General features: G+C 42.4%; 3 protein-coding genes across 10 annotated transcripts in view; 1 reads left to right on the top strand and 2 right to left on the bottom strand.

Annotated features, from left to right (window-relative positions):
• Positions 1-2,545, top strand: part of LOC135559120 (unconventional myosin-Ie-like) — a 59,258-nt gene extending 56,713 nt beyond the window's left edge. For both annotated transcript variants that reach the window (XM_064993465.1, XM_064993463.1), the window contains 2 exons: positions 1,083-1,252; positions 1,405-2,545. In XM_064993465.1, the coding sequence (XP_064849537.1) occupies positions 1,083-1,252; positions 1,405-1,481 (247 nt within the window). In that variant the 3' untranslated portion in view covers positions 1,482-2,545. The remainder of the gene's footprint in view (positions 1-1,082; positions 1,253-1,404) is intronic.
• Positions 2,546-3,216: 671 nt separating this feature from the next.
• LOC135559146 (G2/mitotic-specific cyclin-B2-like) lies at positions 3,217-5,896 on the bottom strand. Of its 3 annotated transcripts, none has more exons than XM_064993468.1 (8): positions 5,764-5,896; positions 5,280-5,399; positions 4,656-4,901; positions 4,406-4,564; positions 4,090-4,326; positions 3,785-3,925; positions 3,563-3,673; positions 3,217-3,461 (listed from the first exon to the last, which is right to left on the bottom strand). In XM_064993468.1, the coding sequence occupies exons 2-8, from the start codon at positions 5,367-5,369 to the stop codon at positions 3,357-3,359; spliced, it is 1,089 nt and encodes a 362-aa protein (XP_064849540.1). In that variant the 5' UTR covers positions 5,370-5,399; positions 5,764-5,896; the 3' UTR covers positions 3,217-3,356. The 3 variants fall into 3 exon arrangements, with proteins under 3 accessions (XP_064849540.1, XP_064849538.1, XP_064849539.1); XM_064993466.1 differs by having other exon boundaries at positions 5,280-5,396; XM_064993467.1 differs by having other exon boundaries at positions 4,656-4,898; positions 5,280-5,396.
• A 3,714-nt stretch (positions 5,897-9,610) lies between these two features.
• Positions 9,611-26,067, bottom strand: part of LOC135559077 (E3 ubiquitin-protein ligase Arkadia-like) — a 53,053-nt gene continuing 36,596 nt past the window's right edge. For 2 of the 5 annotated variants that reach the window (XM_064993443.1, XM_064993451.1), the window contains exons 4-15: positions 23,975-24,132; positions 17,854-18,048; positions 17,339-17,691; positions 15,772-16,024; positions 14,805-15,165; positions 14,524-14,649; positions 13,786-13,903; positions 13,226-13,306; positions 12,934-13,029; positions 12,528-12,620; positions 11,924-12,030; positions 9,611-11,536 (exon numbers count right to left, since the gene is read on the bottom strand). In XM_064993443.1, the coding sequence (XP_064849515.1) occupies positions 11,416-11,536; positions 11,924-12,030; positions 12,528-12,620; positions 12,934-13,029; positions 13,226-13,306; positions 13,786-13,903; positions 14,524-14,649; positions 14,805-15,165; positions 15,772-16,024; positions 17,339-17,691; positions 17,854-18,048; positions 23,975-24,132 (2,062 nt within the window). In that variant the 3' untranslated portion in view covers positions 9,611-11,415. The remainder of the gene's footprint in view (positions 11,537-11,923; positions 12,031-12,527; positions 12,621-12,933; positions 13,030-13,225; positions 13,307-13,785; positions 13,904-14,523; positions 14,650-14,804; positions 15,166-15,771; positions 16,025-17,338; positions 17,692-17,853; positions 18,049-23,974; positions 24,133-26,067) is intronic. The other 3 variants (XM_064993458.1, XM_064993461.1, XM_064993462.1) reach the window with 3 other exon arrangements.

Genomic DNA, 26,067 nt, shown 5'->3' with positions numbered 1-26,067 from the left:
CTCTAACAGCTGATGTTGAATCAGAAGAAGCAAAACCTATCATCTGATTGGATGAAACTACAGAAAAAAGTCTGAGCCCCATAACATGCTATCAATCATTCTGTTGTTGAAGAGTCATTTTGCTCCAGAATTATACCTTCAAAGGCATGATATGGAATCTATTCTCATATAATATCGCTAGATCTCGCTGCTTGCAAATTACTGGGCTTACTTTTTTCTCCTAAAATTAGCTCTGGTGTAAGCTGATTGGGTATGTCTCAATGATTTTGAGATATCCTGGATACAAATCTTGGGGAAGCAAGATATAATGTTTTTATTGGTGATTAATTTGGTGTGATAGTTTGCTTGTTGGTTGACTTTGTGAAGGTGTGTGTATTTTTCATCTCCAGCTTTCTCAAGTTAATTCACTGTATATACAAACAACTTTCCAGTGTGTTATGCTAATGTGAGCTCTGTTGTGTTTCCACAATAACTAGCCTTTAGTATGGCACTACAGACTTGTGTTGCGCATAATCAACCACCTCTGCATCTTTCAAAACTATTGCTTTGTGAGAAGGTGTTAAAGTTCACTGTTAGTCATTGTTATGTACTGTAAGTACCAGCTGAAAAGTACCCAGGGCCTTGCCTTGGCTCCCATGCAGAGCAGGTCTGCCAGAGCCATGGGTGCCGACCCACGTAGATGGAAACAGAAAAGTCTGAGCCTTCTGGGTAAAACACTGGAGTAAATCCTAATTGGAATGGCACTAATAGTGTTGGTACTGAGATGAATTTATGGGATGGCTCGCCATCTTGTGGTAGAACTGAGCATATGAACTTCTATTTAGTTATGTGTCTTTGAAAGAAACAATAGAGTAAGCACCAATCCAATAACTACCACAAACTCAAATGGTATGTTCTTTTATCCCAATATCGATAACTTCACATCCTTTGCTAAAGCCACACAATAACCAGAAGCTTTCCTAATGACTGACTGTAGTGTTCCAGTCGGCCAGTAGAATAGTGTCACACTAATGAAGGATAGAAGACTTTCTTTTCTTTGATAACTAAAGCTCGCTCCTGCTGTCTTTCTCTTTATTCCTCAGTGTCCAAAGACAGTCGGTCAGTAGACCACCCCCAGGAGGGGGGCGACCCAAACCTGCCCCCAAACCCAAGCCCCAGGTGCCCCAGTGCAAAGCCCTTTATGCCTATGATGCTCAGGACACAGATGAGCTCAGCTTCAATGCAGACGACGTCATCGACATCATCAAGGAAGGTAATACACAGGAGGCAGAAATCACATCATCGCACAAAGGGACAATTATTGAATTTGGTTTGGTGCGGGGTGCACAAAACATTTGCAATTTAACTCAACATTTAAAAAAAAAAAAATGTCCCACTGTAAACTAAGTCCTCTTTCTTGATCAGATGCTTCTGGCTGGTGGACGGGGAGGCTACGGGCAAAGCAAGGCCTGTTCCCCAACAACTACGTCAGCAAGATCTAGGAGCTGCATGTCAATCACCAGGAGCGAAGTACACACCTCTACAGACCGGAGATAGAGCTATCAAACAAGAGATTTTGTGAGACCCGAGAAGAGAAACTGACATTTTCTCCACTCCTGCATGTAACTTCCTGTTATTCTGGACAGGCAAGAGGAGCGTCAGGCTTGCAATGAAGTTCTATTTTTATGGGGATCTGAGGACAGTACTTTTGTCCAGGGGCAAATCTCTACTCAATCCCTGTGAGCACTGAACAAAACTATTTATTGTATTTATACCTTTCTACAGTCTCCCTTCCCCTTTTTCACTTCTATGGTTTTCTGGTGATATTTTGGATGCATGATATGTGGAACCAGGTTGTAATTACATTTTGGAAATGGAATGGTTTTAACATGAGTTCGGGGTTGTTTCCAAGAGGCCACTGTCTCTGTTCGATATTGTTTTCAATGGGGATTTGTGCTGCTAAGATGAATTTACAGATGGTATTGGCTATAGAAATATGTTGACAAATTTTTACATAAAATTGACATTAATAGTTCATTGCACTGGGATTTTATTAACTTCGGCAATGCATTTCCCTAGAAAAACAATGATCGAATGTGTTTGATAACCAATTCTTATTAGTCAACTAAACAGATGCAATCACTTTCGGGAAAAGGAAATGCAGTGTGACAAATGTCTTCAGGAATCCCCCTGCTCTTATATCCAAAATCCAAGTGATATCCCCAGAACTCTAGGGCCACACTGTGCATTGTCTGGTTTATAAGCACTTTATCAGTAGCAACAGGTACTAACTTGGACAGACTGGTAACTCCTGCCACAGCTAGTAATCCATGGATGTTTTGAAAGATTGCCAAACTAGAGGATAATTTGTTTACATAGATATACTGTATGTGCATCTCTTGACATTTAGGAATTAAGTCAATACTTTACAATGTAAGTGTTTCACTGCAGGATTTAATTCAAAGTTCTCTGCTTTTGATATTGTATTCCATGTAGATTTAAGTGCACAGTATGGGTGAATGGTGTTTTGTTCTTTCAAATGAAAGTAAAAATTCCACTGACTTCACATGCTTTTGGCACTGAACAATATTTTATTTCTGGTTTCCAATGTTTATCACTGTGCATAATCATTTAGGTCTGGATTCAATCCATAAAAGCGTCGTACGCTCTGAAATAATGGTAAATTGAGCTGACATGACGCATTTACCATGAATGTTGTCTAATTGCCAATCTTCAGCGCTATGGATTGAAGAGAGCCCTAAAAAAAAGCAGGCTTGAACTGTGGCAGAATTATAATGTAGTTAATCTGCATTAATGTTAATGGTTTTTGCATAAATGCTTTAACTGGCCTCTGTTCTGCCCTCGCTGGTCAGGAAACTCCTTTCCCTAATTATCAGCCTAGTCCCAGATGTTTGTAGCTTTGGCAACTTAAGTGTCGACAACTGTACATGCAAACAGATCTGGGACTATGCTACATTACAAGCTGCAACATCCTGGTGCAGCTGTGTTCAGGAACACTGGGCTATAAATCCTGCAGTAGGAACAAGCTGTACTAAAGTTAAATGTCTGAATAAAAATGGCAGGCCCATAAAGTTATACTTCTGTAGGTGGTGTTTTACCCATTGATACTCCGTAAGAATAAAATTGTAACCACCAGGCTGCGTGGCTTTTAATGTCCATTTAACAGAGACTAAAACTTAATTGCAACACAATGTTTAAAACCATAACACAGCTAGATTATATTTAAAAGGGTTCAAAACAAGGTTTATTTGTAAAAAGTTAAATATTTACATGTACTTAAAAGCAGCAGTTCAAAAGGCCATCTCACAATGGATTTTCTTAAAAATAAAGTGCAGCAGACTTGGTCGGCATTCACGTTATGGGAGCAGAGCAGCAGCCATGTAATTTACAAAGGTAGACTTCAGCTGAGGGATGAGGCTGATCCTCATAAGTCGGCTGCTTGAATACTTGTTCTTGACAGCCTGGAACACAATGTTTTTTTCCAAGAGGTGACATGTATCAATCTACCCAAATTGTACAAGATTAGATCACAACAAGGTCAAGCCATCAGAGGACCACTTACCTGAAGCTTTGTTCGCCCTTCATTGACAGAAACTATGTTTTTGGCAATGTGCTCCATGATTGGCTTGAGGTGGTTCTCATTATAGGTAGAGTAGTGCTCCTGTGTTGGAGTCTGCACACAATAGTAAAAACAGACCATATGTTGCTAGCACCAAACCAGGTTGAACTCGATTTGATACACTGAGTGGACCATCCCAATAATTGCCACAAAACAGAACCTTACCCAGTTGAGCTCATCAAGCAGCAGCTGGGAGAGGCACAAGGCAGCAGCAGCAATCTCAGAAGGATGGTAGTGCACCATGTCATAGTCAAGGAGGGTCAGTTCCATGAGGTACTTGGCTAATGTGTGCTTCTCAATGTCAGCCTGAAAAGACAACGACTGGTATTACTGGAACCTTCTGGTAACCGGTCAGTGGTTGGCTTTTCCACCTCTAACAAATAATTGCAGTTAATGTTGATGGGGCGTTTTGAATAACCACACCCATAAAGAAGACTGTATGAGAACATGCATGTCATTGAGTAGCCTACATTGCCAGCCTTGGAGGCTCTCCTGAGGAAGTGCAGGGGTAGAGGCCGTCCAAGCTCAAAGTTCAGACTCTGCAGAATCAGCTGCTCCATCTCCCGAATATGGGCCTTGGTGAATGCATTGTCTGTGATGTAAACGAAATCGCCTATCTCCGGGGAATACATCTCTTCATACTTGGACGCCAACAACATGGCAGTCACACCAACCAGCTGGAGCTTCTTGCGGCCAATAGTATGCACCTAGATAAAAGGGGTAATAAAAAAAAGTAATATATATGACACATACAGATACACCATTTTATTTTTTTACGAGGTTTACCTGAAGAAAGCGATCCAGGATGGCCACCGTCAGATAGAGAGTCTCCTGCAATAGCTGGAACCTGGAGTGCACCTGAATCAGCCAGTCAATCAGGAGAGCACGCATGCGCCCATTGATCTCATAGCCACTCATGTACTTGGCCCGAACAGACTGCTGGGTCTGTTGAGAGACATTTCAAGATTGTCTTAGAGACCAGTACAAAATATTTAACAAGTCATCACCATGTTAGCCTAGAGAAAACACAAGTTACCTCAAGGCGCTGCAGATATCCATAGATATCCTTTATATATTCAGAGCACAGTTGTGGCAGGTCTGAATCCCCTTCATCAATGTCTTCTACAGCAAGTAGAGCTTCTGAGAACGCCTGGCACAATTCCTCTTCCTTCATGGACACGTTAGCATACACTTCAGGCTGAGGAACTTGAGGCCAAACAGCTGTTCGCTGGTCTTGTTGGTTCATAGATTGTTTGGTTGAGGTCTTGGCAGGAACGGTCTTCTGTAGAGTATAGAGAAGCATGTTTGAGAACTTTTTTTAAAATGTCACCTTTATGTAACCAGGTAGGCCAGTTCAGAACAAGTTCTCATTTACAACTGCGACCTGGCCAAGATAAAGCAAAGCAATGTGACAAAACAGAGTTACACATGAAACAAACAAAACGTACAGTCAACACCACAATAGAAAAAGTCTATATACTGTGTGTGCAAATAGCGCAAGGAGAGAAGGCAATAAATAGGCCATAGTAGCGAAGTAATTACAGTTCAGCATATTAACACTGGAGTGATAGATGTGCAAGTAGAAATACTAGTGTGCAAAAGAGTAACTAGTGAAATCAGACAGACAATGGACCAAACAACGCCGGGTAAGACAACATACCTTGAACGGCACCGCTTTGCAAGCATTGGGAAAGTTGGACAGCTCTCCAAGCACAGCCCTTCCTGGTCCAGCTACGTTTGCTTTTCCCATTAGTGTTGGGTTGTCTGCGTTCCTTAACTACTGTTGAAGACCCCCCCCCCCAAAAAAAGTGAACATAAAACATATCTAATTAAAATTCTGCAGTTTTGTCATGTTAGTTAGCAAGCGAAGGCTAACGTCGTCAGCTAATGACATTATTTAGCCATGCGCAATTACACTAGGTAACCTTAGTTTACCTAGCTAAATGTTTTGCCCGGTTACGTAACTTTATTTTAGGCAAAGCATACGGTCGTTTTCCAGCATTTATTTCCTAGTTGCTTAACGTTACCTACTAGATAGCAAATTGGCTAGCTAACTAAAAGACAACTACATATCGCCAGTAACGTTAGCTGTGAGTTACATGCACACAAAAACACATTAGCTAGTCCAGATTGTAAAAAGTTACCGCAGAACGAACTTCTAATGACATCGTCACGCTTGGTTAAAACCAACGCAGCTAGATAGCCAGCTATAATCGGCAAAAAGCCCAAGTGAAAAGTGTCAAAGAACCAATCCACAGTCATTCAAATACCGCTATGTTGATTCCGCATCATAGAATGCATCTCTTTCATTGGTTGCCAAAGAGGAATCAAGAATGACGTCGCACAGTCACAATCAGAATGGATATCTACGATAAAGAACCAGAAAAACGTTCCTCTCGGTGTAAATTGGTTTTGTGAATGAAGAATTTGTCTTATATATTTATTACAACAAGATCTCTCAAGTAAACCGACGCCTCCCAATCTAAGTAATGGATTATTTTTTTTAATTTTTTTTATTTCACCTTTATTTAACCAGGTAGGCTAGTTGAGAACAAGTTCTCATTTGCAACTGCGACCTGGCCAAGATAAAGCATAGCAGTGTGAACAGACAACACAGAGTTACACATGGAGTAAACAATTAACAAGTCAATAACCAACCAAACCTTGTGATCATTCCCAAAACTAAGATGAGTTTTCATTAGTGTAGATAGACCACTGGGAACGGCTTTGATCACAGAAATAAAGTCTCTGAAAGGTATTGGAAACTCTTTCAATGTTATAAATCGTTCATATGTGAGAATATTACCCTTGTTGTCGAAAATATCAAGAACAAAGTCAATATTCCTCTCATGCCAGCTGGTGTAGAACAATGACTTATTCCTTATAGTTATGTCTGAATTATTCCCCCAAAGAGCTTTATGTGGGGAAAAATTGTGCAGGAAACATATTTTCCAGGCCATTAAAGCTTGTTGGTGAAACCTAGCCAATTTAGCAGGTAATCTTTCAGGAATATAATTACATTTCAGTAGAAATTGAAGACCTCCCAACTTACTAAAAACATCATTTGGAATGAAATACCATATTGAATCAGTATTGATCAAACATCTTTTCAACCAGTTTATCTTGAAAGTGTTATGTCAACAAAATCCAACACGTGCTTATTCCTGACATTGTCTGGAAAAATGCATGGTTAAGGCCTTACAAATACTGTATACCAAACAAAGTTAAGGACGTGCACTTCAAAATTTTACATAAAATATATCAATATGATATCCAAATTTGTGGCTATTGATGATATCTGCGTTTTCTGTGAAAAATAAGGTGAGAATCTGTCTCACTTGTTCTTTGAATGTAAATTTGTCAGAATTTTGGGAAAACCTTGCCAAATACTTATTTACCATTATGAACACTGCCTATGTTTTTGACATGAAAGATATAATATGTTAATATTAACAACAAGACCACTGAAATGATTGTTAATTTTTTATTCTTGTTGCCAAATACTTCATACACAAACAAAAATTCCCAAATTCTATACCAAAACTACAGATATTTCTGATTGAATTCAACTATTTTATTAAAACATTAGCCCTAGTGAATAACAATACAATTGCACTAAAATTGTTTATTTTTTTGTATTATTTTATTGATATTTTTTGTATGTTTGAGTATTTTAATGTTAAAATACCTGTGTTTGTTTTGTTAGACATGTTTGATGTAGCAATGTAAGTAGATTTTTATATTATGAATTAAAAAATATATATATTTTTTAAAAAAGGAAAAAAAATCTATGATAAGAACAAAAATATTTTGGATTGAATTTAACTATCTTATTAAAACATTATCCCTAGTGAACAACAACAAGAATAACATTTCCTGAATCATAATTATATTTTTTCAGAGTGATTACAATTGCACTAGAATTGTATTTTTTATTTTATTATTTCACTGATATATTTTGTGTTTTAGTATTTTATTGTTAATACATGCGTTCTGTTTTGTGTGATGTAGCAATGTAAGTTGTTGATCTGTATTATGAATAAAAAATAAAAATAAATCTATGATAAGAACCCCCACCCGATTAGACAACGATCACCCCTATAAAAGGGTTTCCACTAGTTACCACAGCTACAAGTTCACAATTGGCTATACAAGTCAAAATTCATGAATACAAATGGTTAGGTTTAGGCATACGGTTAGCAGTGTGTTTAAAGTTCAGGTTAAGGTTATGTTTCAAATTACATTTTAAGAAGATCAATTGTAGAAATAGGCGGGTTTATGACTTGGCTGGGGTAGCTAGCTAGTAACGACACAATCAAAGAGAAATTGACACAACTCATCCAAAAACGACACTTTCCTTTTAAATTACAAAAAGCAATGCCATTTGAAGAAAAGAGAGAAAACAGTTGCATTAATGTTTGCAACGTTGCAAACATTAATGCAACTATTTTCTCTTTTCTCTCCATTTCTGTCTTTGTTTTACCATTTGCACAACCTTAGGCCCCAGGTATCCTAGAGCGTTGGGTCAGGAACCGAAAGGTTGCAGATCGAATGCCCCAAGGTAAAATTCTGTTTTCTGCCCCTGAACAAGGCAGTAACCCACTGTTCCTAGGCTGTCGTTGTAAATAAGAATTTGTTCATAACTGCCTTGCCTAGTTAAATAAAGGAAACAAAATAAATGTCTGCAGCATGGATGTATTGCTCAGCAGAGGCCACATCTCAATATTGCTGATAAATCCACTTGGCTAAAATAACATTCTATGAATTGACCAAAATGCAAATCTTGGCTACTCTAATTAAGAAACACTACACATGGTCTTCCCTGATCGATGAGTAGTAAAAAGTAAGGGGAATCTACATACAATGCATAAAATATATATTTCTATTTTTGCTGCAGGCTCTTTGGATACATGGATGGATACTTCAGTTAATCTTTACTTGATGAGGATTATAAACAGATTATATGCATTTTACTGTCATGGCACAATCCATTATTTTTTTTTTTTTTTGGGGGGGGGGGGGGTGAGTTGAATAGGCATTTTTAGTACTGCTATATTACATCCACAGTACCTTCAGAAAGTATTCATACTGCTTGACTTATTCCACATTTTGTGTTACAGCCTGATTTCCAAATGGATTAAATATATTTTTCTCTCACCCATCTGAAAACATGTTTTATAATGTTTTGCTAGTTTACTGTAAACAAAATACATAAATATCTATCAATACATGTTACAATCACCTTTGGCAGCCTTTAAGGCAGCAATTACAGAGTATTTCTGGTAAGTCTTTAAAAGCTTTGCACAACTGGATTGTTCAATATTTGCACATTATTTTTTTTCTAAATTCTTCAAGCTCTGTCAAATTCATTGTTGACCAATGCTAGACAACCATTTTCAAATATTGCCATAGATTTTCAAGCAGAATTAAGTCAAAACTGTGACTCAGCCACTCAGAAACATGTACTGTCTTCTTTGTAAGCAACTGTGTTTTAGGTTATTGTCCTGCTGAAAGGTGAATTAATCTGTGTCTGGTGGAAAGCAGACTGAGCCAGGTTTTCCTGTAGGATTTTGCCTGTGCTTAGCTCCATTACATTTTTTTTTATCCTGAACTCCCCCCAGTCCTTAATGATTACAAGCATACCCTTAACATGATGCAGCCACCACTATTCTTGAAAATATGGAGAGTGGTATTCAGTAATGTGTTGTATTGGATTTGCCCCAAACATAACACTTTGTATTCAGGACAAGCAGTTCATTACTTTGTCACACCTTTTGCAGTATTAATTTAGTACCTTGTTGCAAACAGGATGCATGTTTTGGAATATTTTTATTCTGTACAGACTTCTTTTCACTCGGTCAACCTCCCTGGTCTTTGTGGTTGAAATTCACTCTCAATTAAGGGACCTTACAGATAATTGTATGTGTGGAGTACAGATGAGGTAGTCATTCAAAAATCACATTAACATTAGAATTGCACACAGAGTCCATGCAACTTGTCACTTAAGCACATTTTTACTCTTGAAATTTAGGCTTTCCATAACAAAATGGTTGAATACTTATTGACACAAGACACTTCAGCTTTTCATTTTTAATTCATTCGTAAAAAAAAAGTTTAAAAAAAAACAAGTAAAACTTTAATCATTCCACTTTAACATAACATTATGGGGTATTGTGTGGAGGCCAATGACAAGCAAATCTAAATGTAATACATTTTAAATTCAAGCTATAACACATTTGGAAAAAGTCTAGGGGTGTGAATACCAAGTGTTAACAATATTTTTGTCAGTAGTAGATCCCTCAATGTGCAGTTGTGAAATATGGACAAACATGCATAGGTGAATGGTAAGGCACAAATAAACAGACACAGGGAAGAGTTCTAACTTTATTAATATTATTTTAAAACTAATATAAATCCCATGGAATATCATACTGGTGCCATTAAGTCTATGAATGCATGGATACCTGCCATAAGTACTGCATTCCAACACTCCATTCAAAATTATTTATTTTTTCCAAAACTCAGCAATCAGAGTGGAAATACATGGCCTCAGCGCACTCTCTTTACAACACTCCTGTCTGTTCTCTCCTGTGCAAGTATATGCAAGTTAGCAAGTCGAGAATAATATTAGTGTTATCTTTTCAATGGCAGCAAAGAGAGATTGCTGCTGCACAGCTACAGAGAGAGAGAGAAAAAGTGTGGGTAAGAACAATGATCTGGGACGTAAGAATATTCAGCTACTTATTTATTATTCTGAGCTGAGCGCTGCGTATTTCCCTCTGAAAAAAAAAGAAATGGAGGATAAACGAAAAGCAAGGATAAACCAACGCCATTCCCAGTTTCCAAACAACAGATATCCCCAGGTTGTAGGCTCATGTGAAACTGGTTGCATCTGTGGGCCTGAGATCCCCTTATAGAACCCAGTTTTCCATCTGGGCCCTGTCTGAGGGAGAAATCCAAACAGAACACAGACTGTATCCTCAGCAGACCTCAACAATCATTCCATTGAAAAAGAACAGTCAAGAACAGATGTGACATTCATTTTCTTTTTCTCTAAAATACATTAGATGACGTGTGAATGGTGTTTAGTCAAATCAAGGCGGTGCAGGGGAGGTGTAAGACACGCATGTGCATTTTCTGGGAGATGAGGTGAAGTTTGAGTTTATTCCCACTCTAGAAATACTGGGTGAACATGAATACAGCAGCTGATCAGTTTAACATGATATTTTCCTAATTAAGGAATGTCTTGTTTTACCTTCTTAGAAATAAAATGTCTTCCACTAGCAAACCACATTGTCTAAACATAAACTAATCAATACAATGATCGGTAAAATGAGTCCTGCAATGTTTTTAAATGGAGGTTAACGTTCTACTCCAGTAAAGCAAGGCATTAGGTATATAGAAATGCTTCTTTACTAGAGCAGCTATCCTCACCTGCAAGTTGTTAGGCCATGAGAAGCCCACAATATATGTGCAAAGAAATGCATTGCGAGGAGCCATGCAAAAAAACAAAAAAATAATATGACACGAGGAAACAATCAAAAGCTACATAAAAGCTTTATAAATACAATAACATTTTAAATCCTTAATGGAGATGTCAATTCGAGCAGTATTGTACTGTGTGATAGCTGGCACTCTAGGCTCAACACTTCTTTAGCCTGAAGTTTTTTATTTTCTCATAGTGGATCTGCGCAGGTAATTCATGCCCTCTTTGGTTGACTGCAGTACTGAAGAAAAATTCAAAACAAAACAACAAATAAAGAAAATTCCAACAAAGAGTTGTTAGAAAAACAGCATCAACTCTCAACGGCAGACAACTGCGCCTCGATGTCCACTCTGCAGATGGGGCACTTCTTATTGGTGAGGAGCCATTGGTCCACACACAGTTGATGGAAGAGATGCATACAAGGTAGGCGTCTGTGGAAGAGAGAATATATTGTTAGACAGACTTTGAATTCCATCTTCATAATGAAAAAATCCTGTAAAGTTGGAAGGAAATGACAATGAATACATTTAGTCATTTGGTTTGCTGAAAGATGGAAAATTATCATTCATACATTACACCAACAGAGGGCAGAAACTCTTAAACTTGATCACATGAGCACATATGTTGAGCTCCAGAAATGTCCTCTGAGACCAGTCATTTTCAGGCACTCAAAGGATTGGCTTTTCTGCTGATTACTATACTTTTGGGTGTTGAGAAAATCTCCACGGCATATCAAGAGAAAATGTGGCAAAAGGTGTGTTCGTTCTCACACAAAAACAGCCCCGCATTAAAACACACACGCTACAGTGTAACTGTACCTGACGTCCTCCCCTTCCTCCAGTATTGACAGACAGATGGTGCATTTCTCCTCTGTGTCTTCGTCCGCCCCCTCATCTTCTTCTTCTTGCTTACCATGCAGCTTTCTCTGTTAATGGAAACATTGGAAAACACCATTATAGATACACAGCATCACTGTTTCCACAAAGACAACTTGTATTCACATTATAAAGACGCATTACAAACAGGGAAGGCTGAGACCATTCTATGAGGGTTACCGTCAAACACAATAAATGTATTCAGGGTTCACAGGCTGTAAACATTACAGGTACAGACCAACTTGCGAATAAACTATCCTTTATGACTGATAGAGGGCTTACTGTATACAGCATTATGAGGGTGAACACATATCCCTATGAGGACAGAGAGAATGGTCATTTTGTCCTGGCTACAAAACATGTCATCCCTATGGATCAAGGTAATATGGATTAAAAAATATATATTTAAATAAATATATATATATATTTTTTAAATCTATCAAATGTTTCTACTGCCGAATCCCCTTGCCCCCAAACCTACTACCATTAACAACTATAAATGAGCAGAGACATGTTTCCAAATTGAATTTGTTCATTTTTTTCTCACCGAGTCTGAGGTTGCGTGCATATTTTTCCCAATAGTTGCCCATGCTTCAGGGGTTAACTGTTGGTCAATGTCTCGCTCAGTCTCCAACACCTTCTGTATTGGGCAGCAGGTTATTAGGTTACTTATTTCAATGCATTTGGAAAACTAGATGGAATCTTTCCCTACAATGTTTTCTAAGGCTGCAACTTTGGTTGAAAGGGACACCTAGTTTCTACAGCATCTGACTTAACGATAGCAATACATTCATATTTTGAAAGGAGCACAAAATAACCACTGTGAGTGTGCACTCTGTCCCAGAATAAAATCTTGTGCAGACATGCACAAAATGCATCACAGCAAACTACATTAAACAGGATATGTTCTGAAACACACACACAGACACACACTTTTATAGGAGTGCTCTCACCTTTTTGTACTTGTGTGGGTAAGTGCACCTCTCTATAGTTCCCTGAGAGGCCCCTCGGTTCACAGTCCCCAATCTCTCCTCTAAATGCAGCAGATCCTGAGGAAATAGGGCAGGAAAACAACCCAACGTGAGACTGTGCCAACTCAGTTCCACACAGCTCATAAGCCACAGCCATAACACGCTCTCAGCTCCTTCATAACTAATTACCAGGGCCAGGAGTTTCCTCACCTCTTGACATGTGCAGGAAAAACTCCAGGCCCTAGTTACTAGATCTTCACTAATTGAGTGTTACCTCATAAGTTCGTCCAAATCCAGTCATTCTGGATGAGATGTAGCGAATGTGCGGGTAGGTTACTTCAGACATGCCAGTGTGCTGTGAGGAAGGAGGCAAAACAATTCCATGGAAATATGTTCACTTCAGTGGAGTACAGTCATTTGTTTCTGTGGGCTACAGTTCATGAAGCACATATAGGGATATATAGCATTATCAACTAAGTCTGCTGACACTGCTTGACTTGGGTATGAAGTCCGGTTAGCATTGCCAAAAACTGCATTTTTAATAACCACAGAAGTCTCACAATTTCATATCTTCTGACATTGTGCATTAAATTTTAACATCCTTTCAAAGGGGCATCCATTGATTTCAGGCTGCTGGTTATGTTGAATATGCACTTGAAATGCCTTACGGGCCACCATTAATTGCCAATGCATTATTCATGTGGCCCAACAAACCATCCCTGAAATAACAGATGTTATAAATAGAGGGCTAGCATCATTCATCTAAGCCATACTTCTCATGTATTCTAACGTAGACACGTGTGCTTAGAGTGAGGGTGCCAGTCGTGCACTCACCATGAAGGGGATGGGGAAGTGGTGCAGTCTTGGGGGAGGGTGGTAGTGGGGCAGGTGAGGGTGCAGGTGTCCTGAAGGATATGGTGCCACGGTCACTCCAGCCTCGATACCCAGCTCCCTACAGAAGAAAACCAGACCAACAACAGTCCTCATCAACTCATAGACATTGACATCACGGGGGCCATTTTAACAGTGAAGATGAGGGCATGCATGACTGACAATATCCTTTGCAAACAGCAGGCCACACATACGTAGGTATTTTGTTTTAAAGACTCTCGGCCCTCCGCGCAAGACTCTCGGCCCTCCGCGCAAGACTCTCGGCCCCCCGCGCAAGACTCTCGGCCCCCCGCGCAAGACTCTCGGCCCCCCGCGCAAGACTCTCGGCCCCCCGCGCAAGACTCTCGGCCCCCCGCGCAAGACTCTCGGCCCTCCACGCAAGACTCTCGGCCCTCCACGCAAGACTCTCGGCCCTCCACGCAAGGCTCTCGGCCCTCGGCCCTCGGCCCTCCACGCAAGGCTCTCGGCCCTACACGCAAGGCTCTCGGCCCTCCACGCAAGGCTCTCGGCCCTCCACGCAAGGCTCTCGGCCCTCCAGGCAAGACTCTCGGCCCTACACGCAAGGCTCTCGGCCCTCCACGCAAGACTCTCGGCCCCACACGCAAGGCACTGGCCCTCCACGCAAGACTCTCGGCCCTCCACGCAAGGCACTGGTCCTCCACTGCTCTAAATGGTACTAACCACGCAGTCCTCTGCTCAGGTTGGCGTGGGTGGGATGACATGGTCTGGGGCACGTGGATGTGGTGGCCATGGCCGTAGTTGGGGTGCATTCTGTGGGGGTGTGGAGGTGGGCGCTCATGTGCTCGTCTGGAGAAAGGAGAAGAAAGAGAGGTGTATCAGAAACATGATGGAAAATACCATAATATTGTCACTGTAATCAGACAATTGGATGCTACTGTCTGTGCGTGCAGTTGTGTTGCTTCCATCAGACAGGTTGGACCGGGGCCAGAGGCTACACTCACGTGGGGTGTTGCATCATCCTGCGTCTCTGGACCTCCATCCTCTGTAGCATCTCGTGCTGGTGCAGCCTCTGCACAGAGGTCCCCAGCGCGGGCATGTGGTGCTGCAGGGCCTGGTGCTCCGCGGGCAGGTGTTGGGGTGCACTGGAGCCGGTGAGGTGGTGGGCGGGCAGAGGGGCAGCGGGGGGTGGGGGCACGGCGTGGCCAGGGGGGTGGGAAGGCAGGGGCGTGTGGAAGGGATGGACGGGGTGGGGGATGACGTAGTCACCCTGTGGAGTGGGCTGAGGAGGGGGAGGAGGGTTACCATGGGAATGGGGGCAGGTGTTAGAGGGCTGGTGGTGCAGGGAGCGTGCCAGGGGAGCGTCTGGGTGTCAGAGAGACAGAGTGAGAATGGTGGGAAAAAGTTGAGAAGTAGTTAGTAACACCTTACCAGATCGCCTTTAAGTCCCCTTCCTAATGATGACACCTGATCATCATCAGTTATGACTCTCCTCACTGAAACATGCTGCCTGGCTGTTCCCTGTGCTGAGCAGGTTTCCCACCTGAGACCCCAGACAGACCCACTCCCACCCTCCCTATTGGAGCCCTGCCACACTCCTTCTCATTCCACACAGAGCTATTCTGAGGAGAACCAGCAATTAACAAGGCATGTTTGGTAGCACACCCGCAGCACTTAGCACATTAAACATCAGGTGTTTCTCTTAATTACTATTAGCACTGGGTTTCAAGAGTGCCGTTGTCGGCATAATCTTTCAAGGTGTGGTGGTAATAGTTAGTGTATAAATCCTAAAGGCTCACGTGTTTAGTACAGTAGTATGCAGGTTCTGCATGGGAATAATACACTATCGTTACTACTGCAGCATTTCATTTTCCTAGCAAATCAACACTTAAACAAAAGACACCATAAAATAATATCACCTCGCAAAATAAACGGCCATTTCCCTTTTGGTGCAGATGTAGCTCTACTCACAGGAGGGGTGCATGAAGTGCCTGCAGGTGGATAGCTGTGGCTGTGGCTGAGGCTGGGCCACCATGGCTGAGCTGAAGGAGTCCACCACTGTGCTGGGCCCTGGCCCCGTTGCATTCTGGGAGTTGTAGGAAGCGGGCCGCGACGTGGAGCCTGGGCAGCACGGGTCAAAGGCTGAGGTGCCATGGAAACTACCGGCCCCGCTGCCCCCGCCGCTCCGCAAGCCACTGTTGCTCAGGTCGACCGGCAGAGTCTGCTTGGGAGGGGAGAGAGAGACAGGAGGGGAATGAAAAGGTAAGAATATGAGTGAGAGATACAGGGAGGGGAGGCATGGAGAGAGTAGAACCAGACGATGATGTTATGGTGCTACTGTCTGACTTTGATCTCTGTAGTGACAGAATATATAACTAACTAGTAAAACACTAAACTAAAACCACAGGGCTTCATGGTCCAGCCAGCACAAAGCACAAGATACAAGTACAAGACAATGGGCTTCACAGTTTAGACTGCAGTAAACCGGCTGAGAAAATGCAATCTAAGTGATGGAGTTTCAAATCATAGTAGCTGCCATCCCTCGTTGAACTATTCAAATAAATAATCATATTTAGACTGATGCATAAAACATGACTTATTCACCTTATGCAGGCAGTATGTCTCCTTTCTCTGAGCTGTAGCTGAGGGCGGTACCTACATGTAGGCCAAGCCCATCAAAGGGCACAGTATTTTGCCTCACCCATGCAACTACTTCCTCCTTTTCATGGTAGAGACCTGACGGCCCAGTTTTGAATACTTGCACCAGCCCTGCATGAATTATGTAGGAATCAGAGAGTATCAAGATAGAGAGACGGAGGTCTATGGAGGGAGCCCCTAACCTGACCTGCAGACACAGCCCTCTCAACCCCAACCCAACTCATTACACTTTAACCACACACTGCTCCACTTAGATGGTAAATAATACAATTCAGCAGCTCCTAACAATTAGCAGAATTTTAACTATTCAGCGGTGAATCTGGCTTCAAGAGAGGTTGCCAGCTAGGTCCTTTGTAACGTTTTTGTTAAGATACCAGTTATTTGTCTGTTTCAGTTCCTATTCTGTTTTTTCCTTCTTAATCCTTTTTAAAATCACCTTGAATCTGATTCATTGACTAGTGCAGATATTGACGGAGCCTTTTGTTTAGATACACAAAGACTTGGTCAAAGATACATTTGAATGCGATGGTGCCATCTGCCAGGGAGAACATGGCTTACATAGTTTACTAAAACTAAATTATTTCTAATTTATCTCCAGCTATTGTGGGGGGAAAAGGCAGCCTTTTATCTCCTCAAAATCTATTCCTTTTGCCTACTTTTATAGATTTGGGGCAAAAAAGAAAATACTTTCAAGATTTAAGAAATCAACATTTTTAATATGGACTATATTTATAAAATGTTACTGCTATAAGAAATGCATATATTCTCTGGTCGATATATTAAAGTTGGGGAAACCAAAACAGGAAGCAGAAGTAACAGCCAAACCTCCAACAATGCTACATTGTTAAAAACATAACAGGGTGTTGATGCTCAGGCCTACCTGGTCGTGGTATTGGGTGGAGCTGCTGCTGCTGATCCCTCCCCCTCTGCATGGTGCAGGCAGGGCAGTAGGCCTCTCTAGGGGGCAGCTGGGCTCAGGAAAGGGCAGAGTGGGTGGAGGTTGGTGCTGAGGCATGTGGTGATGGTGGTGGTGGAAGTGGTGGGCGTGGCTGTGCTGCTGGGAGCCCGGCTGCTGGGAGGGCTGGGCCTGCAGGCAGCTGGAATGGCCCAGGGTCATGTGACCAGGGGAGGGCCCTCCGCAGGGGGAGTGCTGCGGGCAGCAGGAGGGTAACCTGGGCATGGCCGCGCCCCCACTCTCTCCTGCCACGCCAGATGAGGCTCTTCTACTCTCATCTGACAGAGAGATGGAAAACACCTTTAAGCTTAAATCATTATTCATAGATGACCCACAGGGAAGATTACTAAACTTATAAAGGCACACATCCTAATCCTTATAAAGGGACACTTATAAAGGTTGACATCATGGCTTTCTGGAGAGTCTATGGTCTGACTTACCCTCTGTGCCTGCGGTACCCCTTGGCCCCTGTGCCAGCGTGCTGTCTGGGGTTGGGCCTTGACCAGGGCAGTTGGTGGAGGGGCCCGGAGCATCGTGGGGCTCTGAGGTAGATGTATGATGAGAGGAGGATGAAGACGAGGAGCTGACAGTCTGAGGGTGAATGCTGTCAGAGGTGGATGGCACGACAGAGAGATCTGAGGTAGGGAAGACAGACAAGTAAACAGAGTAAATAGGTGGGAATTTATTATGTAGCACACATATCTGTGTATGTGTAGCAGGGTTTCCGTCAGGAAAATGTGGTGCCGGACATTTGACTGGCAGCATTTTAATTTACCGTACCCATACGCATTGGATGCATAACCTATTAGGGCATCCACCCAAAAGTGCTCAGAGTGACAGAAATCAGATGTATATTATGGTAATTCATAAAAACTAAACATGCAAGTCAAGGACGCAATGATGTGCAGTCCTTCTTACCAAACTCTGATGTGCACTTTAAAGAGGTTAGAATAACTGTCCACATTTCATTTTCCTCAGCTAACAAGACAAGTAAAGAACAGCAAACTCACAAGCCTATGTCAATCTACTATCCCCCATAGTAGAACATTGACCTATTCTATTGGTCAGCTTGTCGAGGAAGAAATAGCCTATTCCAAAAACTCTGGGACAATTGAGGAACGATAGATCCCAAATTCATACAACCAGTATGCCGTGGCTACATAAAACAAACGATACAAAGCAATGAGTCTGATGCAACAGATTTGAACGTTTAGCTTAAAATGTTGATAAACTATTATTTGCGCAGAAAAGCGCACAAGGCAGTTAGCTACGATCACATTTTTGTTCCAAAACCCAATTAGCGGGAAAACACTTGTTAAAAGGGCACGTGATTGCAGAAATGTAGAATGCTCCAGCTCCTTCAAGTTGGATGGGTTCCGCTGGTGTACAGCAATCTTTAAGTCATACCACAGATTCTCAGTTGGATTGAGGTCTGGGCTTTGACTAGGCCATTCCAAGACATTTAAATGTTTCCCCTTAAACCACTCGACTGTTGCTTTAGCAGTATTCTTAGGGTCATTGTCCTGCTGGAAGGTGCACCTCTGTCCCAGTGTCAAATCTCTGGAAGCCTGAAACAGGTTTCCCTCAAGAATTTCCCTGTATTTAGCGCCATCCATCATTCCTTCAATTCTGACCAGTTTCCAAGTCAGCTGCTGATGAAAAACATCCCCCCCCGGCATGATGCTGCCACCACCATGCTTCACTGTGGGAATAGTATACTCGGGGTGATGAGGTGTTGAGTTTGCGACAGACATAGCGCTTTCCTTGATGGCCAAAAAGCTATATTTTAGTCTCATCTGTCCAGAGTACCTTCTTCCATATGTTTGGGGAGTCTCCCACATGCTTTTTGGCGAACAGGTAACGTGTTTGCGCATTAATTTCCTTTAAGCAATGGCTTTTTTCTTGCCTCTCTTCCGTAAAGCCCAGCTCTGTGGAGCGTATAGTTTAAAGTGGTCCTATGGACAGATACTCAGATGTTCAATTTCTGATATTTTTTTATAACCCAACCTTGATCTGTACTTCTCTACAACTTTGTCCCTGACCTGATTGGAGAGCTCCTTGGTCTTCATAGTGCCTCTTGTTTGGGGGTGCCCCTTGCTTAGTGGTGTTGCAGACTCTGGGGCCTTTTAGACCAGGTGTAAATATACTGAGATCACGTGACCGATCATGTGACACTGAGTTAAATTTTGTCCACCTGTGTGAAATCTAATTATGTGACTAAAGGTAAATTGGTTGCATCAGATCTTATTTTAGGGGCTTCATAGGAAAGGGGGTGAATACATATGCATGCACCATTTTTCTTTTTATACATTTTTTGAAACAAGTTATTTTTTTCATTTCACCAATTTCACTTTACCAATCCAAATAAAAATCAATTTAATTTACAGGTTGTAATGCAACAAAATAGGAAAAACCTAGGGGATGAATACTTTTGCAAGGCACTGTATGTATTAAAATGTTCAGGTTTCAAACAATTAAGTATATATTTTAAAAATGCATACTACCTCTAGCTAATTGCAAAGTGGTGTGTGACGCGCTGATGAAGCCTGCCTTCTGTTGCCTAAGCATTCACTGTTGGAGATGCTGTAGCAGCAGCTCTCGCGCTCTGACAGATTTTCCACTCAAAGGCTCTGTATCTGTATGCTGTAGGCGTGTGATAAATAAGATATGCCTCCATAACGAATATACACAGAGTGAACAAAACATGCTCCTTCCATGAAAGACTGGCCAGGTGAATCCAGGTGAAAACTATGATGTCACTTGTTACATCCACTTCAAAATCAGTGTAGATGAAGGGGAGGAGACAGGTTAAAGAATGATTTTTAAGCCTTGAGACAAGGATTGTGTATGTGTGCCATTCAGAGGGTGAATGGGTAAGACTAAATATTTAAGAGGCTTTGAACGGGGTATAGTAGGAGGAGCCAGGCACACCGGTTTGTGTCAAGAACCGCAACGCTGGTGGGTTTTTCACGATCAACAGTCTCCTGTGTGTATCAAGAATGGTCCACCACCCAAAAGACATCCGGCCAACTCGACAACTGTGGGAAGCATTGGAGTGAACATGCGCCAGCATCATTGTGGAACGCTTTCGACACCTTGTAAAGGCCCCAACGAATTGAGGCTGTTCTGATGGCAAAAGAGGTTGCAACTGAATATTAAGAAGGTAACGTTTTGGACACTCAGTGTAAGCCTACTATACACACGGCAATTTGATCTGCTTTCTATTTATTTATTTTTAAAATCGGCCAAAAGCTGGCTATTACCGGTGAACGGAAACCCTGGTGTGTAGACTGGCTGCAGTGGCTTGGCAGCCAGGGAGAAGAGACCTCATTAGCATTCCACAGTGTGCGCTCCATCTGCTTTTCATACTCACAAATTAATTTCTCCTCCTCCTCCAAAGAATAGGCAAATAGGCTCATATCTCACACTGCTCTGTTATTCTGTTATCAGTCACACAGTGCGAGACCATAAAGAAAATGCACCAAATTGGACTTAAGTCACATTAATGCTTTGGTCTGGTTTGCTAATGCCTCAGGTTAGAGGGCAAACTGGTCTGGGAAAACATAGCCATTAGCCAGAGATATGCAGGATGTTGGAATGGTAAAGCCATTACAAAAACAGCCAGTCCACACCTGATATATAATAATAATACATTGAATGTATAATTTGATTTTCATTGAAATAAATAAAAACAATAAACAACTCGACAGAGAAACTGAAACCAAGAACCCAGATGACACTACAGGGGACATGGAACACAGCTATATCTAATGGAGGACCTTCCTGAAGAGGAGGGATTTCAGGTCATTTTTAAAAGGTGTATATGTAATGGCTTGGGGCTGTCATGAATGTATGAACTGAACTGGAGTAAGCCTATACATCTGGTGAGAATAATGTATGTACAGTTGAAGTCGGAAGTTTATGTACACCTTTGCCAAATACATACTCTGTTTTTCACAATTCCTGACATTTAATCCAAGTACAAATTCCCTCTCTTAGGTCAGTCAAGATCACCACTTAATTTTAAGAATGTGAAATGTAAGAATAATAGTAGAGAAAATGATTTATTTCAGCTTTAATTTCTTTCATCACATTCCCAGTGGGTCAGAAGTTTATATGCACTCAATTAGTATTTGGTAGCATATCCTTTAAGTTGTTTAACTTCCGTCAAACATTTTGGGTAGCCTTCCATTTGCTTCCATTCCTCCTGACAGAGCGGTGTAACCGAGTCAGGTTTGTAGGCATCGTTGCTCACACACACCTTTTTCAGTTCTGCCCACAAATTATCTATGGGATTGAGGTCAGGGCTTTGTGATGACCACTCCAATAATACTTGAATTTGTAGTCCTTAAGCCATTTTGCCACAACTTTGGAAGTATGCTTGGGGTTATTGTCCATTTGGAAGACCCATTTGCGACCAAGCTTTAACTTCCTGACTGATGTCTTGAGATGTTGCTTCAATATATCCACAACATTTTCCTTCCTCATGAGGCCATCTATTTTGTGAAGTGCACCAGTCCCTGCTGCAGCAAAGCACCCCCACAACATGATGCTGCCACCCCTGTGCTTCATGGTTGGGATGGTGTTCCTCGGCTTGCAAGCCTCCCCCTCTTTCCTCCAAACATAACAATGATTATTATGGCCAAACAGTTCTATTTTTGTTTCATCAGACCAGAGGACATTTCTCCAAAAAGTATGATCTTTGTCCCCATGTGCAGTTGCAAACCATAGTCTGGATTTTTTAAATGGCAGTTTTGGAGCAGTGGCTTCTTCCTTACTGAGCGGCTTTTCAGGTTATGTCGTTAATGGACTCGTTTTACTCTGGATATAGATACTTTTGTACTGGTTTCCTCCAGCATCTTCACAAGAACCTTTGCTGTTGTTCTGGGATTGATTTGCACTTTTCGCATCAAAGTACGTTCATCTCTAGGAGACCGACCGCGTTTCCTTCCTGATCGGTATGTCGGCTGCGTGGTCCCATGATGTTTATACTTGCGTACTATTGTTTGTACAGATGAACGTGGTACCTTCAGGCGTTTGGAAATTGCTTCCAAGGATGAACCAGACTTGTGGATGTCTACAATTTTTCTGAGGTCTTGGCTGATTTCTTTTGATTTTCCCATGATGTCAAGCAAAGAGTTTGAAGGTAGGCCTTGAAATAAATCCACAGGTACACCTCCAATTGACTCAAATGATGTCAATTAGCCTATCAGAGGCTTCGAAAGCCATGACATCCTTTTCTGGAATTTTCCAAGCTGTTTAAAGGCACAGTCAACTTGGTGTATGTGAACTTCTGACCCACTAGAATAGTGATACAGTGAAATAATCTGTCTGTAAACAATTGTTGGAAAAATTACTTCTGTCATGCACAAAATAGATGTCTAACTGACTTGCCAAAACTATAGTTTGTTAAAAAGACATTTGTGGAGTGGTTGAAAAACTAGTTTTAATGACTCCAACCTAAGTGTATGTAAACATTCAGCTTCAACTGTATATGAATTGGGGATGATTAAATACACAGCTCTTAAAATGGACTTTGTAATTAAATGTAGGCTATACTCATCAGGAGTCAGCTGTATGTCCCCTAAATCCAGAGTGAAACCCTTTACCCACATAAGCCTTAATACTGCCAGGTGTATTTCATTCATTGTGCCTAATGCCTCCACATTTACAATGAAGAGCATGCTTCTGGCTACTGCTCCAGTGGCTGGCATAACTGTGACATGTTATCATGTTACAAACATGATAGGATTGACAGTCTGAAACGACATGCATCAGAAATGCATTGGGTTGATGTGTAAAAGCCAACCAATGAAAGAGCAGACACTCTCAGGGGGCACGGTGGCTATTAATATCCCTCCATTTGATGAAAAAATACAGATGAATCATTCTTAAAAAACAGTGCTCGCTTACGGGAACATTTCAAATTGAATTGTGATGACAGGACAATTCTTATTTCAAGTTAACGACACCCACTCGCTCCCAGGTTTGGAGAGATGTGTGAAGAAGCTAGCTAATCCTATTAAACAATAGAGTGTAAATGAGAGTATTTAATTTGACATGTAATATTTCCCAACCCCCTACGCAGTGTCAAGCTGGATCATGTAAGAAAGCATGAAACTCATCTAAATCCAAGTATTGGATGCCCACATTCACATGCTGTGCGACAGTACGACAGTCTGTGCGACAGCCCACATTCACATGCTGTGCGACAGTCCGGCTATCGTAAGCAGCATCTATGAAAAAGCTGTTCTCCAACGTCATTGATTTTTACACATATAATCACCAGATCTATTTTCTTTCTGCCTCAAGAGTAAACTTGCTTCTCGACAGACAGACAAAACATGCAACCATTTGTATGTTGCTCATGTAAAAATGACTGTCCTTAAGAGGACTACTGTAAACTCGCATTTGTGTTGAAAGACTAATGAGCCTAGCTTTGAAAGAAAAGACAGTGGAAAAACAGAGGCCTGAGTCTTAAGTCTAGGACGTCTATGTGACTGTTACATCATATAGTTCATCTCAGAGTGGTATTGGGGGTCGGTACGTCCTCATGCTCACCATCCTCGTCCACTGTGAGGTCCACCACCTCCCCGGCGCTCTGGCGCAGAGGCTGGATGACGGTAGAGAGGCGGTGGCGGCCACGGGGCTCCTGGGGCCGGTTCTGGGAGCAGCTGGGGCCCCAGTACATCCTGCCGTGGCCCCCCACCGAGCGAGGCCTGTGGACACAAACACACAGCCAGTTAGAGAGGAAGGAGAGGAGAGGGGGGTAAACAACCAGATTAAACAAGGCTTCAGTTTTCAGACTGATCTGGACCCTGGGCTACGGTATTGTAACAATTCTATGAGATTGCTGATCACACAGCCCTCTCACTGGAGACCGGTGGTCAGTGGATGAGACCCAGTCCATAAGACTTCATGGAGAAGTGAGAAAATCCAGGCAATTCAGCCCATTTGTCCTCCCAAAGCAAATCTCTTGCTTTCCCAGCCTGATTGTCCTTTAAATAAATATATGAACAACAGTTCATCTTATGATGTCATTTATGTAGTAAAAGGGAAAGTTGAAATGTCGTCATTTGGAGGCAGGAGATGGTCCACACAGCTTTTTCTGTGTGATGAGCACAAATCGGGCTCACTTTGGGAGCTGCTGGAACGCCTGGCTGGAAAGTAAATAAGAGCCAGCTGACATGAGTGCAAGCGCTGCAGCTAATTCAAAAAGACAGTCTACACACAGCCGTGCGCATGAGAGACACACACAGCTGTGCAAAACTTTGAGAACCATATATAAAGATCACGTTTGTTTTACACACATGGTTTCTTCCACCACACCCACTAACAAACTCCAAAACAACCCTGTGGAAAACACAATTCAACATCCAACACACAGAAACACCTCTACCTCATTTGGCCTCAGCTACCACACACATTTTCTCAAGTCACAACCATTGTGCATCATTGCCTGTGCTCTCTTTCCTCTCCCTTTTGCAGTCTTCCTCTCTCCCCATCTCACTGCCTCACTCTTTCCCCCTGCCTTCCGCTATCTCGTGTGATGTGGGAATCCAGAGAGTGTCAGTGTGCCGTAAAGCAGGATGAGAGGGGGGAGCCTAGGGGATAGAGTGCCTGCCGTAAAGCAGCCTGTCATGGAGAGATGAGGCTGTGGAAGAGAGGGAGAGCATTGAACCAGGCCTGAGGGCCAAGACCAGGCTGAGGGAAGGGGAGAGCCAGGAGCAGAGAGACTCTTGCTCCTCTCAACACAGGGCTGCTGCTGGAACCTCTAAACCACAGGATGCATCATTAAAACAATAAGATTACAGACAAGCATGGTGGGCTGCTGCTTTTCCAGTGAGACCACACACACACCTAAGAAGTCCTTCTAATAAGCAGGCGTGTGAGATAGTGTGTCCACTCACACTCTGTCCTCTCACACAATTCAGCAGAGGAAATGCCTAACTGCATTGGTGCTGTGATGTGTGTGTGTGTGTGTGTGTGTGTGTGTGTGTGTGTGTGTGTGTGTGTGTGTGTGTGTGTGTGTGTGTGTGTGTGTGTGTGTGTGTGTGTGTGTGTGTGGGGTCCCATTAACTCATACTGCAGTCCATTCCATTTCCTGTCAGATGGACACACTTCACAACAAACAAAAAAAACGGAAGGCAAAAAAACCTATTAGTGCAACTTCTGATGTTGGCAATGCAGAATGGAGGAAGGAAAGCCTCCATGGCATGTCCCATGGGGCAGTTCACACACACACCATGTGGAGCAGTGAAGGTGGTACACACAGAGAGCAAGTACAGGAGGTGTGGCTTGACTGCACTGTAATTGGCACCTGCTCCTCCTCTCTCCCACCTCGGGGCCCAGGGAGCAGGCTAGCTCACCTCGGGGCCCAGGGAACAGGCTAGCCGACCTCAGGGCCCAGGGAACAGGCTAGTCCACCAGGGACAAGCACCTAATTATCCACAACGTAGACCTGGGATTATTTTGTAAATACCTGTTTACCACAGTGGCCTCTGAGGGGTGGAGGCGAGGGGAAAACAGAACACAGTAAACATGAACACTGTGGGAACTGGGGGCTTGGCAGGACCAGGGTTTTGCCATCTCCACGCAGATCTGCCAAATGCCTGAGGGCTTAGAGAGGGCTCGACAGTGGGGTAATGTGGGGC

Source organism: Oncorhynchus masou, chromosome 2 (assembly GCF_036934945.1).
Source record: "Oncorhynchus masou masou isolate Uvic2021 chromosome 2, UVic_Omas_1.1, whole genome shotgun sequence".
Lineage (NCBI taxonomy): Eukaryota > Metazoa > Chordata > Actinopteri > Salmoniformes > Salmonidae > Oncorhynchus > Oncorhynchus masou.
The sequence above is the reverse complement of the archived record's forward strand: the minus strand, read 5'-3'. Positions and strand labels throughout refer to the sequence as shown.

Excerpts from the sequence above, each read along its gene's own strand:
- LOC135559146 (XM_064993466.1), bottom strand. The coding sequence starts at position 5,787 with ATGTCATTAGAAGTTCGTTCTGCG. Across the intron at positions 4,902-5,279 it reads GCAAAGCGGTGCCGTTCAAG|AAGACCGTTCCTGCCAAGAC; the intron begins GTATGTTGTCTT and ends TATACTCTACAG. Across the intron at positions 3,926-4,089 it reads GAGCCTCCAAGGCTGGCAAT|GCTGACATTGAGAAGCACAC; the intron begins GTAGGCTACTCA and ends TTGTCTTTTCAG.